At 43.6% G+C, this 13473-nt stretch overlaps 1 protein-coding gene across 2 annotated transcripts; it reads left to right on the forward strand.

The window, feature by feature from the left end:
* The first annotated feature begins 4002 nt into the window (after positions 1-4002).
* On the forward strand, positions 4003-13306 carry lnpk (lunapark, ER junction formation factor). Of its 2 annotated transcripts, none has more exons than XM_061837148.1 (15): positions 4003-4137; positions 4741-4796; positions 5393-5434; positions 6134-6184; positions 6264-6400; positions 6473-6531; positions 6604-6644; positions 6825-6908; positions 6999-7050; positions 8335-8445; positions 8673-8783; positions 8872-8977; positions 9064-9134; positions 9215-9361; positions 11382-13306. In XM_061837148.1, the coding sequence occupies exons 2-15, from the start codon at positions 4770-4772 to the stop codon at positions 11546-11548; spliced, it is 1206 nt and encodes a 401-aa protein (XP_061693132.1). In that variant the 5' UTR covers positions 4003-4137; positions 4741-4769; the 3' UTR covers positions 11549-13306. The 2 variants fall into 2 exon arrangements, with proteins under 2 accessions (XP_061693132.1, XP_061693134.1); XM_061837150.1 differs by having other exon boundaries at positions 8691-8783; positions 11382-13305.
* The last annotated feature ends 167 nt before the right edge of the window (positions 13307-13473 follow it).

Raw genomic sequence — 13473 nt, forward strand, 5'->3', positions numbered from 1 at the left:
GGGGAAAAAATGGTTACCGGCATTTCAAATTGCATTATGTTAATTTCTAAATAGCTTTCTCAAAATGTCTGTCAATTGCTCACAATATCTGAACTCACACATAAATAAACATGCACTGGCTCCAGTTGTATGCACGCAAGCGGCTTCTTTCTGTTTCTGCTTCCCAAATTAACCAAAAGACACAAAATAAACGAAGCGCGGTACAAGAAAGTCATGCACGATTGGTATCTTGCTAACAAACTAGCTTGAGCCTGCTATGTCAATCAAATGACGTCACACCGGTGCCGGGTTGAGGGTGCGCGGCCTTGTGTGACGTCACGCACGCCAGGGTCAGCTAGTTTAACAACTTCACCTGTTTTTGATGTCATTACACATGCAACAGCACTAAAACGGCCCATTACCTGCCAATGCAACACTGTTGTTAAACTTTAACAACCCGATGACACACACACACGCGCACGCACACGCACCCCCCCCCCACACACACACTACATGAAGGCCTCGCTAAACTGTTTGCTTTGCGCTGTGCATACACTGTGTGTCTCACTACAAAAAAAACAATACTTTAACTTCTGTTTTTAGGCCAAATACCCACCCCTCCCCCCCCCCAAAAAAAATAAGCTGTCGTTGTTATACAGCGCTAATGTAAAAAAAAAAAAAAATACACACACAAAAAAAAAAAAAAACAAATCCGCAAACTTTGGACAGTGCTTGTACCTAATGACGTGTCCCTTGCTTAAAAAAAGGGGGTGGGGTGGAATCCGCACATAATATCCAACAATTCCTCGCGTCTTTTTTTTTTTTTTTTAATAGGGGAATTCTTTTGGGTTTGCGTGCATTTTTTGGGAGCTTCCCCGCAGCGCGTCCGGGCCCAAATGGATGCGAAATCTTATCTGGGCTGGACTGCTCGAACGCTCATCCGCCTCGTGACCTGCTGCAAAGAAAATATGAAAAACAAAGAAAAAAATCAACCTTTGTGAGGCCTTGCGGGGAATACTTTGCCGTTCAGGACGAAAATTCTGGTCGGTTTCTCAAAAAATTGAAGGGAATGAGGCACAACTGGATGATTAAAAAAAAAAAAAAAATGAAGTTTTGGCTGCAACTTTTCAATGAGCCCCAGCACAAGACGAAAAATATCTTGAGCCATTTCAGAAAAAAAAAAATAAAAACAAATACTTCATTAGCAAAAGATTAAATATTTCATGTATTTATAAAGTATGTCATCCTATATTTCTGTTTTAATGTAATCACAATACATTTTCCCCAAGCACCTTTTGTGTACAAAATGAAAATGTTTAAAATAGAATTAAACGAGAACTAAAACAAATGGAAATACAGGGTAGTGACGCTGTTAGTGATTCCGAGATTTGCATTTAAAAGTAGTAGAAAAAGAGAAGAAATATGTTAAGGAAAGTCACCACTGTCATGCTGAAATCATGGCAGGATTATTATTATTTATCGTTGATTTCCGCCTACCTGCTTATTTCTGCTTCGAGATGGTTTCGTAAATTGAAAAAAAAAAGACAAAATTGCAATCGGCATCATCGACATAATTTGAATGATTTCATCCTCATCGGTATTAAGATGCGTTTACACAAAAGAAGATAAGAAACCAGTCACACACACACAAAAAAAAAAAAACTCTTGCAAACTTTGTGATTAAAATATTTGAGTAAAATGAAAAATGTCCTTCATGGCAAAAGTAATTTGACAAATGTTGTAATTTAAAGATCCCGCGCCCTCTGCGGAAAATTACAAATGACAGAAAAGTCCGGCATTGTTTTATTTGTGTCATTTCATCTTTATTCGTCGAAATATCCATAAAAGATGTCAAAGGTATGATCCACGCGTGCAAATGAGGCGTATTTTATATGATTTTATTTTAATTTGTATTTTGTCAGCGCCCCTCTGCGTGTGCGCACATCTGTCCTTTTTACATGAGCGTCTTTTGTCGTGGTCTTTTTATTTGGACACACTCAGAGCGCCAAGTGCAATAAACGACGACGCCCCCCCCCCCCAAGTGCCCACCCCCCGTAAAGTGACTTTGAACCAAAGTGCGCAGTTAGAAACTTTAGAGAGTGATGAAGATGAAGATGCTCAATGGGCACACGCGCGATCCCGTTTAGTTTCAGTCACTGCATCCAAATATGATTTTTTTTTTTTTTTGAGACGCCCAAATTATGCACGTGACCGTTCCGTGCCAACGCACTGAGAAATTTCCAAGATCACCGCCGACCTTTTAAATAAACGAATCCCTTTTCTTCCTTTTCTAAAATGGTCGTTATCATCCCCGAAAGTCAAGAGATGAACATGTGAGTTCAATTTTTTCTTGAATGAAGATTCATATTTAGTAGTGATTGAAGTCCAGTTTTGCTCGAGGTGTTCTCTAATTTGAGCTGTCAGAATTTTTTTTGATTCACTCGATTCAATCTCACTGAAGTCAAAACCCATTGATGAATTCATCCACTTATATTGAAATGAAAATAAATTATTCATATGAAAATTGGCCAAAAACTTCTAAGGAAGGCTTAAAATATTACGATATATACGAAACGTGACGTTTTTTTCCATTTTTTCATCAATTATAGAACACGCAGACATCCGCGTGGTATAATTTTATTTTAAAATTTAAAACAGAAGATTCTAGACGAAGCCATAAAACACCTCAACATATGTTTGTCCTTTATTTGTTTTAATTTTATTGAATTGTAAAATGAGAAACAAATTGTACATTTCAGTGTTGACCAGAAAGAGGACTTTTATTTCCCAGTGGAAGATCGTTTTTTTTTTTTTTTTTTTTTTTTTGCGCTGTTACATTTTTTTTTGTTCCATATAATACTCTGCAATATTCCTCGCCGCCTGCTTTTTTTTCCATCTGGCGCGTGCAAATGAGCTGCAAAGTTGCCGGCCGTGAAATATGTCTTCTCTTAATTCAGCGACGACAACGAGGACGATAAAGCGGAGCTAGAGAGGCGTGCACCTTTAACGTCTTTGCTGAAATAACGAGGATCCATATTTGAGCATGTCTAATATTATGCAGGAAATATTTGCTGATTTGCATTCCAAGTGCGCGGCCTTGGCTGAGCTTTATTACACCTTTATTACAACTCAGCCAAGCGCGCATGAATTGGTGAGTAAAAAAAAAAAAAAAAAAAAAGTTTGGCTTATGTTGGGTGAATTTAATGCAACAGAAAGGCGTGTGGGTGTTTTTGAGGCTCTTCTGTTTTATGACGTCTATAATTCTTCACCGAGCAGCGGAAGCGCGCACGCACGCCGCCATTGGAACCTGAAGGCCACGCGCACGCACGCCTTCATCCGTGCGTGATCATATTCCACGTGAGCGTGTGCACGTCGGGGTTTTAGCGCGCGCGCGTGGCGTCAATTAGTGTCTTTTTGAATGATTTGCTGGCAAAACAACAACAACAACAAACCGGGAGGACTTGCAATTGTGGTTTTATGGAAGAAGGTGGTTCAACTATGAATTTTAACAAGCAAAGACAATGAAAGGTGCGCGACGCCTCAATTAGCGAGTGAAATATGCTTATATGCCGCAGAATATGGAGAGCGGTTTGTGAAATGATGAACAATCTCCAAATGAGTGGATTCCTCCTCCTGTGCTCCAGCCAGGCTCGTGCTTTTTCCAACCTGTCAAATAGCGCCCTGCAGTGGGAAAAATAAAAATTGCAATAATAATAATAATAATAAGTTTTTTTTTTTCAATTTCTCTGCTTTGAATTTGAAGTTCGGTCATCTTGAACAACACAGATGGGATCAATATTTTTTTTAAGAAGAAAATCAAAATACGTCGTCAATTCAATCATGGCGTGGTTTCAATACGGACAATTTCAAGCTTTGATGCATAAAAAAACCGTATAATTTTAATTGAATTCCATATTTAAAAAGCATTCAAAATAATGTTGAGGAAAACGGCGTCTGTGTGTGTTGACAATCGTAAACCGGAAGAAAATCGCCAATGCGTCCTATAGGCCTACGCCCACTTCCTTTTTCGTCATCACCCCGCGACCCGCACTTATCGTTTTCCTACGTCACACCGAAGCGTAAAAAGTCCTGTCTTGCTTTTCAACGCTACTTTTGACAAAATGACCAGATAATTGAGCCCTCCAAACCGCCCCGAATGTGAGTATATTGATTAAAGACCAAATACATTTATTGCGAATATTGTGGAAACTCAGCGGGTCAATTAGCAAACAAGAGTCTGGTTGGGAAGTGTGGGCGACTCCAGTAGTTTGTTTTTGTTTCGTTCGGGATCATTTTACGAACGCTTTTTTCGTACTTTTTTTTTTTTTTTTTTTTTGTAGCTAACATGATGGTGTCGTGTGGCAAAATGGCGAGTTTCTGTCGTCATTTACGTCATTGCAAGGTGAGGCTAGCGCTAAGTGGGCACTTGCAGGCTGTCGCCGGCGTACAGTGAGTGTTGAGTGGTTCCGAAAACGTCTTTATTCAATGGCGATGATGACTGATGAAGCGGCGTGTGGCTTGATGTCATCAGCACAGGACAGGGTGTTACATATGTGCAAAGTGTTGCACGATCATTCCCAGATTTACTCTCTTTAAGCCCCCAACAACAGCCCATTATGCTCAGCATTTCTTTCAATGACGTCAGGCGTGATTGGTGCCGGTTGAATACATAAACGGAGTGCGTCGTTTGGGTTTTCGGAGGATTACATGCTGAATTTACTCCGAACTGGTTATTTAAACACTGCTTCTTGTGTTCCACAGTGAGCCAAAGGAATCAAGAAGAAGGCGCCATGGGGGCCGTGCTGTCACGATGGAAAGTAAGTAAGCGCTTTCGTTAAAGGGAGACTGAACCACAACGCCACCGTGTCAGGAGTTCGTCCAGATGGCAAACGGTGAAGCTTTCTCCTGCACGGCTACACTAGTAAACAAAGCAGAGCAATTGGAAAATGCTTGAATTATTGTTTCGGTCTTCTGCTTTAGTGCCGATTTCTCGGTAAGTAGATTGCTTCCCAGGTTGACGGAACGTGAGCTGTCATTTACATTTTTCCCATCATTTGGACAACTTTGCAAATGAGGGATCTGGACGGTGGGTACTACCACGAACTCTTTTCATGCAGTTGCAGCCAGCTCCAAATAGGGTGGTGCTGCAAAAAAAAAAAAAAAAAAAAAAAACCTCCGGTAAGCGCTGCTTCAAATAGTGATTGGAAAAAACTGTTTCTGTGCCAGATATTTCAAGTTATAAATCTCCAGAAAATAACTCGTGCTCTCTGAAGAGGCAAAGGCAGCAAGGGAAGCCAAGCAGCCGATGACGTTCACGTTTTTTGAAAAATTGGAAACATGTGCGTGAAAAGTGCTTATTGATGAATGAGCTTCATTTTCTATTGTTTTATTTCGTGTGTGTAATTTCACGCAGACAAAAGCAACTACAGTGGAGCAGCTGGAGAACCTGGACAAGGTGATGGCTTGTTATTGATTCCCATTTCAAATCCTCGCATGAACACCTGAGAGTCATCCAGACAAACAACCAAATATTGATTTTTTTTATTTTTTATTTTTTGGAAGTCTTGTTGTCAAACACCTTACTCCAGAAACTTTTTCCACCAAGTCCCGCTTAAAAGTAGTAATGTACCTGATAGTTATTTTACTATGCACATATACACAGACACACATTTTGTAAAATGTCACATGTATACACAGTATTTTACATTTTTATTTTGTCATACTTCTATAGATAACGTTTTTTCATTAAAAAAAAAAAAATTGTGTAGCACACCTAGGTGATCATCAAAAAGAAGCAGAGTTTTTTTCCTGAAGTGTAATTAATTTCATATTATAAAGTGTAGTAATATTATGCACTGTTTGTCCATCATCACTGTGCTGAAATGAAGGGGGGGGGGAAATCTGTACTGGAACAAAAATGATTCAATTACGTATCACGTATTGCACATCAAAAGTTACATTCAAATTGTACCCAAATAAATGATTGAAAAGATTTGAAACATGTGTTGCAAAGAAAAACACAACCAAAAAAAAAGCTGTGGAACATTTAATGGAGTCATTCATGAGCAAATCACTAGAGGGAGCCATTGAGGCACACTTTGAGGATTTTTGCCATCCACGAATGATGTTGACAGCCAATCTGTTGCCATCCCAGGAGATTAAGGAGCTGGAGGAGTTTCGAGCCAAAAACCAGCGACTCCAAAAGGTGCGCTTGACTTGCCGTAGGCGCCGCTCGTGTTGTTTGACCCCCCCGGTTGACCCCGTTTGTGTTTGTGCGCGCGCAGTTGTGGGTGGGCCGGCTGCTCCTCTACTCGTCCGTCTTTTACCTGCTGACCTGCCTGCTGGTCTATTGCCTCTACCTGCCCGACCAATGGCTCCACAGACTTGCCATGGCCCTACCTTTCTTCGTCTACCCGGTTCTGTGAGTAAACGCGGCGTCTCGAAATGTCCTTTTTTTGTCGTCATCCGTCACAAGCCTCGGTCGCTCCTCCAGGGTGTGGTTCATCCGGAAGTTGCTCATTTTTCTCTTCTCCAAACGTACCGAGAGGAACAGTAAGTCAACCCTGGAAAAGTCCGTTTTCCGTCGTCGGCCCCTTTGCAGAAAAGTTTCTTCTCGTTTTTCAGGCGACATCTTAGAAGAATTGAAGGTTACCAAAAAAAAGATAGTAAGTTTGCATCATGTGTTATGCCGATATTTTTGTTTTTATTATTTTGTCTTCTGGTCTGCGTTTATGTGGAGGGCTCGTCGAAGCATGTTCAGGTCTCGCGTGTAGCCTTCCCTTCCGGAACATTTGCTCAACTGGGTCCCAGTTTGCAATTGAACATTTGCCGCTTTGTTTTTGCAGCTTGAAGAAGTGATGGAAACGGAGACTTACAAAAATGCCAAACTCATACTGGAACGCTTCGATCCGGAAGCAAAGAGGAAAGCTGTGGGTCTTCTCGTTTTATTATTATTATTTTTTATCACCCTCGAGATGTTTAAAATTGTTCTTATCTGTCCACTGATTTTTACAATGCAGGAGATGGAGTCAACGCCGGTACGGCCTCCGATGACTCCCAGGCCGGGACAAGGTACCGTTCATGCATTTTTTTTTTTTTTTCTTCAGAAATATTAAAGATCTCATTTTATGAATTAGCGTCTGGAATCAGAATCAGCTTTATTGGCCTAGTGTGCAACAACACACAAGCAATTTGTCTCCAGTAGTCGGCTCATTGCAATAACCCATCCGTTTTCTTCACTGCTTAGCCTCACGAGGGTCACGGGGAGTGCTGGAGTGCTGAATCCCAAAACAGATGAACAATTCTCGAAAAAAATTAAATCTCCTTCTTTGCATCAAGCTGCTTATTGCCACTCCTGCAGCAAATACATATGCATATAATAATACAGTGAAATTCGGCTCTTCATGCGGGTCAGGACTCTGATTATTGACTCAGTTTACAATTGCACTGGAATTATCACTATTTTGAATTATTATTATTTTTTTTTTTTTAGGAGGGGGGTTGGGGCAAAATCTTAAATAAATAGGGAGAAACCACCATAAAGGGTGGAATGGTGGACAGCCGGTTAGAGTGATTGAGGACAAATAGGTTCAAATCTTAGAGTTTGCATGTCCTCCCCGCGCCTGCGTGGCTTTTTTTCGGGTGGGCACTCCGGTTTTCTCCCTCATCCCAAAAAGGTGCAACATTTATTGGACACTCTAAATTGCCCCGTCGGCGTGATCGTGAGTGCGGCAGTTTGTCTCCATGTGCCCTGCAATTGGCTGGCGACCAGTTCAGGGTGTGGCCTGCCCCCTGCCCAATGATGGCCGGGATTGGTTCTGGTGCTCCCGCGATCCTTGTGAGGATATGTGGCTTATTTAAATCTTGCTGCAGTTTATTTGCAGCTGCTATCAGCGACTTTCGCATCTGTGTGTATTATGCTGCCACCTGCTGGCCATATCGCACATTCCAGAGGGAGCCGCGCAACAATTTCATCATGTATAAAATAAATTCTTCGTCCTACTTAATTATTAATGTTTTTATTTAGTTAAAGAATGTTATTCTGATTTAAAAGCCTTATTTTTTTTTGCATTCATTTTAATGAGGAAAAAAGATTTTTGATGAGTTTTTGTGTGGTCACAGAATAAATTTGACTTGTAAGTCAAGGCACAGCATGGAAATGTTTGTCAAACCATCGATGATAAAATACTGTAGGTGCATTTTTAATTCATAATCCATTTGATTTATTTCTCTCTGAATTTAAGATGTCAGGTTTTGAGGATTAGCATGAGATTTTTTTGTGATTTATATTGGGAAGATATTTCAAACCCGAAGGTTGGCTTTTTATGAAAGTACATAACCACATATTATTCTCAGATATTCGCCAACGCGGCGTGCCCGTGAGCCCCCTGGGGACCCCCGCCGCCACGGCGATGACCCCCCCGGCCGGAGGCCGACCCACGCCGGGCCCCGGGCCCGTACCAGTGGGTGAGTGAACGGCAAGAAGCGCTACGTTTTGCCTTCATTGCTGCATGCCCTCACTCCCGATTTGTATCAAAAATGAATTTTATTCCATTTCGGAATAAGGCTGCGATATAACAAAATGTGGAACAAGCGAGGCGCAGTGTGACGCATGTTGGCAGCGGTGCGACGGCCAAGCGGGAGTCCAACCCGCATTTAACTCGGGTGCGCTGGCGCCGTCGCTCTCCCTCCAGAACGTGTCCTTCTCTCAGCTCCAGGCGGACCCCCCGAGAGAGCCGCCCTGTCTGCTGCGGGCCTCCACGGGGGAGGGGCCAGGCCCCCCTACTCGCCCGTTCCTGGCGTAGGTGAGCTGGAATGACTTTGAAAAGCGAGCGCGGGGGAGAAAGCGGACAGCGTGCGACGACGATGACGATGTTCCATGGTGATGTCCAGGTCTGCATCCTCCCGGTCCCCCGCTGGCGAGACCCGTTCTGCCCAGAGAGAGGGGGGCCTTGGACCGAGTGGTTGAGTACCTGGTGGGAGACGGGCCGCAGAACCGGTAACAAGGAAGGAATGAATGGATGACGTTCCCTTTCTTTTGGATGGCAGTTCACGCGACTCAACTCTTCTTCTGCGCTCCCTCAGGTACGCCTTAATCTGTCAGCAGTGCTTCTCCCACAACGGCATGGCCCTCAAAGAAGAGTTTCAATACCTCGGTGAGAACTTTTGACACCACGTTCCGCCGGGACTTAAGGACCGACGTCCGACCGATTGTTCCCCGTTTGCGGGTCTCCAGCGTTCCGCTGCGCTTATTGCTACTTCCTGAATCCGGCCCGGAAGACACGTCCGCAGGCTCCCAGGCTGCCGGAGTTCAGCTACGAGAGGAGGCTGCGTGCCGAGTCCCCGGGACCCCCGCCGGAGGAGAGCGCGCCCCCCTCTGCAGGTAAATGCCGTCGCGTACACGCAGGGGCTCCAATTGCAAAACTTTCCCACTGAGAATTGAGAATTTTTTTTGTTTTGTTTTTGTTTGCTTCCGTTGCGATCGCTAATAGCGACTCAGCAACACAGCTGTTGATGCTATGAGCAATATTCACAATAGTTCAAAAAATGTATTATGTTTGCCCCGTGGTAGAAATCTTTTTTTTTTTTTTATCAATGAAGTTGGTCACTGAATGTTCTGGAGTGGTGCAAATGGATCTTTTGTTTTTTTTGATAAAAGCAGGAATTTGGCAGGTTTGCGTCCGCTCCCTTCTCCTCCGTGCGTCTTCTAACCCGTGTTCGCTTTTTACGGCGAGCGCTTCAACTTCAATAACGAGCGCATGACGTAGCATGGCCGAAGGCCGCCGTTTAACGCTGTGATCTCGCTTCTAGCCAAGGCGCCGGCAGCGTGGAGTTTGGTCCACGGTTTATCCCGTCCGGCAGAACTCTCAGAATCAAGCCCGGCAGAGTCCAGGTTCCCCCTCCCTTCCCTCCCTCCCTCTTCTTCTTCTTCTTCTTTCTGCCTTCACGTAAACTGATTTGATCGGTGATGGAATAAGCAGATGGTGTCGCAAACAAGGAAGCTCTCCGAGTGCACCAAATACTGACGTCGAATCGCAAAAGACGTGGAAGTGGTCCATCCGTATGATTTTTTTGTATTTTGTGCACAAAGTGTGTGTGTGTTCTCTCGAGTGCGCATGCAGCAGATGGTTCTGCGCCTGGCCTGCATGCCCGGTCAGTTTGTGGCTTTTCTATTGATGCTGACACAACAGGCCACTTCATTCGGTAGACCTGGCCCGGACCATCTCATCAGATCCGATACCTAAAATCTATGTCAAAAATGATCTGTTGGGCTTACTTAAGATACTTAAGAGTTTGAGAATATTACTAAGATGAGTACCAATAGCCATAGCCACAATAATATATCACATGTGGTTGAACTATTACCAAGTGTGAGCATTATTATGATTATTATTTTCTTTAAAAAGGCATTTTTGAAACAGCTCTTGTGCTGGAGCTCATGAGCTAACTATTTGAATTTGTTTTATTTATGAAAAGGGGGCACGGTGGCTCATCTGGTCACAGTTCTGAGGACCCTGGTTCGATCGCCGCCCCGCCTGTGTGGAGTTTGCGTGTTCTCCCCGTGCCCGCGTCGGTTTTCTCCGGGCACTCCGGTTTCCTCCCACATCCCAAAAACATGCAACATTAATCGGAGACTCGGTGCGATTGTGAGTGCAGCTGTTGTCTGTCTCCGTGTGCCCTGCGATTGGCTGGCAACCAGTCCGGGGTGTAGCCCCGCCTCCTGCCCGTTGACAGCTGGGGTAGGCTCCAGCACTCCCCGCGACCCTTGTGAGGATAAGCGGCAAAGAAAAAGGATGGATGGATGGGCGTATATTAAAAGAAGAACTCGCAGGTCATTGGACTCAATAAGGCGAAAAAAGTCCATGGAAAAATATTCCATCCCTCCTCCTGGAATTTGACTCGTCTGAAATGGGACACTTTCTCGATGGACACAAAGTCACTGTTTGACAATTTTTCTTTGGGTGAAATGTCGTATTTCCTCTCATCGTGGCCATCCCTGCAGTAAACAAATGCCGTAAAGTATCTGGCGCCAAAATGCATCAAGTATAAGAGGACTTGTGGTGGTGTCAGTGCTGGCCGGGTGGGCCGGCTTGCCTACATCTGCATTTCTCACATTGGATTTAGTTTTAAACTTAATTTTCTTGCAACAAAAATGGAAATAAAGCTGTTTTGGGGGGAAAAATGCATTATTCGCCTATCTCACACACAGCAGTTGAGTATTTAAAAAAAAATACGGCGTGTCATTGTCTATAGATCTTCCGGTAATCAATCATTTCCCTCTTAGATCTGTCTGACGGCAAATCATTTTCAGTTTGGGCCCTGTCAACGATTCCCACTCCCCCCCCCCCCCCCCGTCCCCGTCATCACCGCCTCGACTGACTTGTTGTCGGCGTTTTCCTCAGACGAGCGGGAGCGCGGCGAAGGCGGCCACGCTGACGTCGAGGAGGCCGAGAGCCGCGGCGAGTTGGAGGACGAGCGAGAAGAGTTGCTCCGGGATGAGGAAGACGAAGGGAAAGGTGAGGAAGAGGAAGAGGAAGGCGTCGCCGCTCGAGCGCGTCAACCTTCGTAGCTGCGGGGGGGGGGGGGGGGTGTTTGCACTCGCCGCTACAGGCAGTAGACGCTCAATGCTATTTGTGTGTCCGTATTTATTAGCAACGTTCTTATCATGGCGTACTTCACGAATCGGCAGTTTCACGACAAGCTGACCGTGTTAAAGTTAAGACTCCTTCATTTTAAACCGGAGTTGGTCAAGTGTGGCTCCATTTTGTATTTATTAACGGCGAGAGAGGGAGAAAATTGCAATCTAGTTTAGTTTAATTTCTGGCTCGACATGAGACTTTACAGTTTACATTTTTACCTCGCGAACATAGCTCATAATACTTTTTCTTGGTAACTTGGTCACTCGTTGCCAGGCAAAATTCACTTCATCTGAAATATTATTAGCACCAAATCCTTGTCGTTAACTGTTGGCAAACAGTTGGATGACATTTGCTTATTGCCATTTTTTTTTTTCCTCAACTTTTGTCATAGACGCTTTCGTTTGCGGTTATTTTTGTAGCTTGTCAGCCAGCCTTGCGTTCTGACTGCAGTTGATGATTTTTACTGTTTTGTGAGCAGGACTTTGTAAGCGGCGACTTCAAATTGTGGCTTCTTCTTCGTCTGACGCGCTTCCCTTCATAAAAGTGGTTGCCAAAAGTCTTCTTGAGTGCACTTGCACTGACTTTTTTTGTTTTAGGCCTTCAAAGGTTTAGTTGGGCTTTGTTTGATGATTTCAAAAGATGATGGTTTCCTAGTTGTCTGGTTTCCTTGTGGCCACTCAACGAGCTGAGACTTGTCTTTTAAATGGTAGTTCCTTATTTTTTTCTTGTTTACACTAAAGTTAAAATATTTGTTTCCATGAAAACAAACTGTCCCAAGACAATTTTTGTTTCAAATAGGAGAAAATTTGAAGAGTGAAAGTTTGAGCGCGTCCATTCAATCATTGTTTCCCAACTCAACTTTTGTTGAAGCAAGGCACATATTTTCAAAAATCTCAGAGGACACCACCAAACAACATTTGTTCCGCGTCTTGTCGATTTGTGGATTCTCCTCCGACATCCGCAAATAGTTGCAAACGACCACTAAAGAGAAAATGCCGCCGTTCTGTGCCCGCGACTTGTACCCATTTCGCTGCTCGGCTTTGTTAGGCGGCAGTAACACAGCAGCAACATGCTAGCACAACGCTAACAGGGCTGGTTAAAAAAACAAAAACATACCGGTAATAATTAGTGAGACACGGCAGTAACACACCATCAACACACTAGCACAGTGCTAAAAAAAAAAAAAATACCAGTAAAAGTCACTTCCTCGGCACATATATACCACTGGTCTCACTCTTACCTTTTCCGCTCGAGTGCCCCTTTGCGGCCGTTAGGGAAAAAAAAATGCACAAATTAGCTGCATTATCGCATAAGCCACAGGGTTGAAAGCTTGTGAAAAAAAAAGTCGCAGTTTATAGGCTGGAAATTACAGTAATGAATGATTTTTGGACCAATTCAGTGAAATTGAATTGCTTTTTGGCATCTAACAGCAGTTCGTAATCACTGCTTGAAAACTACTGCAATCTTTCATGCAATTTGGTTCGACATCCATCCAGCCGTCTGAGCCGCTTATCCTCACAAGGGTCGCAGGAGTAGTACAACTTTGAAATATGTATTATTTCAGATGACCTGAAATGTGTGTTTGTCAAATCCCGAGACTGGAACGGCGCATTTGTCACCCCACTGCTGGTTTTCACGGCGCTGTGGCTGCTAGAATAAAAGTTTTTCAGCCATAACTTGGAGCGCTTGCGTTGTCTTGAAACAAACAAACACAAAAAACAAGCAGAAAAGATCCAGCAATAGGTTTATTTCCAACTTCACATAACACACAACCGCAATTATATGTATATCAAAAACAAACAAGAGGAAGAATGTGTGAGCTCAACTTGACGGGCAAAGTGGAGGAAATCAACCG

The sequence above is a fragment of the Syngnathoides biaculeatus genome, chromosome 12 (assembly GCF_019802595.1).
Source record: "Syngnathoides biaculeatus isolate LvHL_M chromosome 12, ASM1980259v1, whole genome shotgun sequence".
Lineage (NCBI taxonomy): Eukaryota > Metazoa > Chordata > Actinopteri > Syngnathiformes > Syngnathidae > Syngnathoides > Syngnathoides biaculeatus.

Coding starts and splice junctions, on each gene's coding strand:
- lnpk (XM_061837148.1), top strand. CDS start 4,770: ATGGGGGCCGTGCTGTCACGATGGAAA. Junction 8,978..9,063: donor GGAGACGGGCCGCAGAACCG/GTAACAAGGAAG, acceptor GCGCTCCCTCAG/GTACGCCTTAATCTGTCAGC. Junction 9,362..11,381: donor GAGCGCGCCCCCCTCTGCAG/GTAAATGCCGTC, acceptor CGTTTTCCTCAG/ACGAGCGGGAGCGCGGCGAA.